Source organism: Chinchilla lanigera, unplaced genomic scaffold (assembly GCF_000276665.1).
Source record: "Chinchilla lanigera isolate Chin_1 unplaced genomic scaffold, ChiLan1.0 scaffold00012, whole genome shotgun sequence".
NCBI classification, from domain to species: Eukaryota; Metazoa; Chordata; class Mammalia; order Rodentia; family Chinchillidae; genus Chinchilla; species Chinchilla lanigera.
The window spans coordinates 5,212,770-5,217,485 of NW_004955413.1; the positions used below are offsets into that span (position 1 = coordinate 5,212,770).

Genomic DNA, 4,716 nt, shown 5'->3' on the forward strand with positions numbered 1-4,716 from the left:
AGTCTACCTGGTTTTAAGATATTATGTAGATACTGTATTTGAGGCCTGGTTTTGGCAGCTAGACACTGATCAGTGCAACAGAATGCAGAACTCATATATATGCATAGAGGACTTTTGGCAAGGACACAATAGTAATGTAAGGCTGGAAAACTTCACCAAATGGTGGTTCTTAAACTTTAGATCAAAAATGTTCCCCCACATTTGGGAGACACACATAATTTTTTGAAAAATTGTATTTTATTAAAACCAAAAGAAACTGATAGAGTTACAGAGGGTAAGCACATTTTTGAGCACTCATGATGTTTTCAAATAAATCATTTTATTTAATCTCATTATAGTCATTGGTTAGACTTGTTATATGTTGTTTAAATATGAGAAAGCTGTGATTTGAAGAAATGCTTACCAAAAATATTGAAAAATAAGTTAGAATTGGTATTGAACACCTGACTCTTTTTGTGGATTATAATTAGCTCCCTCTCAACACAACTGGTTCACTTGTTTGAAGAACAATTGTCCTTGTTTCTGAAAGGCATTTATTTAACGCCACACATTAGAGTCTTTATTTCTATGTTGTCCTTCATTTCATATTAATCATATCACTTAAACTTTAATTCCTCTTCTGATGGAAAGAACTGGTTCAAGTAAGTTTTTCCTTGAATTGTTATCTGATCTCAGAAGAATCACATAACACTTGGGAAGAAATATACAACCCAATAATCCAGCACTGGAAGACAGGATTGCAAAAATTTCCAGAGCCACCATGGTTTTTCCTTTGGTGCTCAGGTAGGTAGGTATGAAAGAAATCCACACACTGCCGAAAACTAGCATGCTAAATGTGATCATTTTGGCCTCGTTGAAACTGTCTGCTAGTCTCCTGGCCAGAAAAGCAAGAACCAGAAGTGCCAGAAATCCTAAATAACCCAGAACACAGTAGAAAGCAACAGTGGACCCCTCGTTACACTGAAGTATGATTTGACCAAACTCTGAGTGTGTGTCAGTGTCAGGAAAAGGGGGAGAGGTTCCTAGCCAGACTGTGCAGATGCATACTTGGATGAGCGAACAACTGCAGACTACAGCATTGGAAAATCGGGTTACCATCCACATTTGCATTGAGTTTCCTGGCTTGATAGATTTGAAGGCCACAACCACAATGAATGTCTTTGCTAAAACAGCAGAAACAGCTATAGCAAATACAACTCCAAAGAATGTTTGTCTCAGAATACAAGTAAATGGGCTTGGCAGACCAATAAACATCAGGGAACAAGAGAAGCAGAAGATTAAGGAAATGAGAATATAATTGAGGTTCCTGTTGTTGGCTCTCACAATGGGTGTATCGGTATCGGATAAAAAGGCCTAAAATCAGAGCCGTGAGGACAGATAAGCTAATGGCCACACAGCCCAAAACAGCTCCCAGGGTATCTTCATGAGACAAAAATATCATAACTTTGGGGAGACACTGATTTCTCTGCATATTTGGATACTGGTCTTCTGGACACTTGACACACTGATCCATATCTGAAAGGGATTGGATTTATTGTGTTCCATCAGCATATTCCCAAGTGTATGTATAAAGACAGTGTATCTTGAACTGATTTGAATTTTTAAGAAAATTAATCACTGGATCATAGCATTGAAAAAAGATAAAGAAATGGTTTCCTTGATCAGAGAGAAATCATTGATTATACATTTGAATCCATATGAAGGAGAAAAAGTAAATGTAATTGGACAATGGAAGGAGAAGAGAGTGAAGAATTTGCAAACTGATCTTGAGAGAAAAGGACAAAGTATGTGAAAAAATATTTGATTAGAAATGGACACAGGAAGATTCTGATATTCAAAGTCATAACTGTGGGGGTCTACTAGACAAATATTTCTAATGTTTATTGAGTATCTATGAATGCTATATCATTATTTTAATAATTAATATAAAATAATGTTGAATGAAATAAATTTTAATGAACAATACATTTCCTTATGAGCAAATGTAATTATATTAGTTATTCTTCAAAAGCTTTCCTGAAATTTCAGTTATCATTCTATTAAAATGCAAAACAATTTTGCACTTAACTCTGTGTATTTTTATAATTTTTTTAGGGGCTGGGGATTTAGCTCAGCGGCATAGCGCCTGCCTGGCAAATGCAAGGTCATGAGTTCGATTTCTGGTATCGGCAAAAAAAACCAAAAAAAAAAAACCCCAAAATATAATTTTCTTCATTTATACATTCTTAATTTTTTCACATAATCACTTGAAAAAATAGATGTATAGAAATAAATATTTTGAAGAAATTTCAAAACAAACAGTAAAGTTAAATTTTGTCGTTTAAGCTTTGACATCATTCACTGTGAAAGACACTCATATAGGAGTGGTTTTTAATTAGAAAAATAATTAGTTATGCCATATTCAGTTATGCTTTTGTTTCCCCTCAAAATTTTCCTAATAATATTGAAAATATTTTTTACTTGTTTCTATGTTGTTAATCTGCCTTGGAATGCAGTGATGTAACTCAGTTGTTCATTAGGAATAAGTTATTCTTTGTGGTCATTATCAACCTACTTGCACTGTTACTTGATTTCTTATATGTCCCTTTTAACATGTGTGTATTGGTAACCTTCCCATCACTAGGAGCAAATGGATGACATTTATGCCGTAAAGGAGGAGTAGTGTATTTTGGCTCCTAGTTTCAGAGGTTTCAGTCCATGATTGACTGGCTCCCAGACAGGATGTTATGCCAGAAGAGCAGCACAGAGCAAAGCTACTCACTTCATAACTGGCAGTAAGCAAAGCAGAGGAACAACAGCAATGAGGAAAGTGCCAAGGGACCGTCAGTAATACTCAAGGTCACACCTCATAATTCACCCAGAGACTACTCAGAAGTGAATTTTACTAATTTCCTAGGTGGCTCTCAACTTGAGCAGGTTGGCACTCCAGCTTAAATTAGTTCTTCCAACTCTTGTCAACTTGACACTCAATCACATCTATGTAAACCATTCAATCTTCAGGTAAGCACAAGATCATAACTCTACCTACCATGATACAAAAACCCTGCATAAAACCAAAAATGCATTAATCTTGTTCCACAAAGTTTCAGCCTTGCTTAAAAATCCGAATTTTTCAATTTTCAACCTCTTAGCTCTAAAGTGTAGAGAATTCAAGAACTAAGGTAAATATTCCCAATATACAATTGTGCAGGGTAAATATTCCCATTTCCTGGAAGGAAAAATATAAGCCAGAAAAGGATGAGACCACAGCAAATCTGAAACCCACCAGATTAAACATAGCGTTCTCTAATTTGGGTCTATTATCCAAGTAACATGGTGATGAGGTATTAGTTCCAGAGTGCTTGGGGTGGGGAGAGGATCCCTTCCTGATGCCCAAGGCCAGTGGGGGTGAACCTATGGCATGTGTACTGCAGCAGGCTCTTTGTTATCACTGAAAGCTCTGAAAGGTTCACCATCACAGGCCTAGCTTACAGCATCTAACATGGCACTTCGAGGTGGCACCACTCGTTCCTTGCAGCTTTCCGCAGCAGGTGATCCATGTTTTTGGAATCTCCAACTTTCTGTGGCATCCCCTGCTACATTTAATTAATTCCCACAGGTTCCTGAAACCACCCATCAGGGGTACAATGCCTGACCTCACAGGTCATCATTTGAAGAGTAGTATATCCAACAATGCATGCATTCCTCATGCCTACAAAACCTGTACCACAAGCATGATGTCCTGGTGTGTTGGGAGCTGGAGGAGTAGGCAGGCTCCCCTGAACCATGCCTGCAGTGGCCTCTCAATCCATGAGCAAAGTTAAATAAGCAGGGCGAAATGAATGGCAGGAAACCAATTTCATATGTGGCCTTTCTTGAGTAGGAGGCCCATTTTGTCACAAATGAAAATTTGACATTTTTTTGCACTCTTGAGCCTGCTAGGGATGGAGTTTTGCTGATTCATGAGATACTTCAAGTCATCATTCTTCCTACTGTAGCACAAAGTACTTGATTTCTTTCTTTTATATTAATGCACATTTGTAATGTGTAATAGTTACATTCATTTCAGAAAAAATGGTACGTATATAAAGCATATCTTGATAATTTTTTATCCTTTTATCCCCTCTATTTCCTATCCTTTCTGCTTCTGATCCTCTCCTCCAAATGAAAAATTCTGCCTTTGTGTTTCCTACTGTCTCTCCTTTATTTTACTTATATTTTATTTCTCATATAAGAGAAACCATGCAATATGTAACTTTCTGTGTCTGACTTATTTCACTTAACATTATCAAATCTTATCTATTGTTTTGTAAAGGACATAATCTCCTCCTTTATGATTGAGCAATATTAGATTGTGTGTATACACCACATTTTCTTTCTCCATACATCTATTGATAGGCACCTAGGATTTCCCCAGAGTTTAGACACTGTGAATTGTTCTGGTAGAAGCACAGGTATTAATGGATCACCATAGGAATATGTTTTTAAGTCTTTTGGGAATATACTCAAGATAAGAATACTGGAGTCGATGTCAGTGAGGCATTGGTTGATTAGCTTTGTATGTCTATATGTGTTTTCATGAGAAACTACATTGAAGATATCAATATAGTTGAAGATAGAGAAACTACATTGAAGATATCAATATGTAATACAATAAGCATTGTTAATTCCCTACCACTCTGTTTGTAACTCTGTAATGTCTGTACTGATCCTTTGCTATTTTGTAAAACGTTGTCG

The 4,716-nt window shown here is 36.5% G+C and overlaps 1 protein-coding gene across 1 annotated transcript in view; it reads right to left on the bottom strand.

Annotated features, from left to right (window-relative positions):
* Positions 1 to 600: 600 nt before the first annotated feature.
* LOC102016368 (vomeronasal type-2 receptor 26-like) overlaps positions 601 to 4,716 on the bottom strand; it is a 15,012-nt gene continuing 10,896 nt past the window's right edge. The window contains 2 exon segments of the mRNA XM_013511289.1: positions 601 to 1,333; positions 1,335 to 1,515. Of these exon segments, the coding sequence (XP_013366743.1) occupies positions 601 to 1,333; positions 1,335 to 1,515 (914 nt within the window).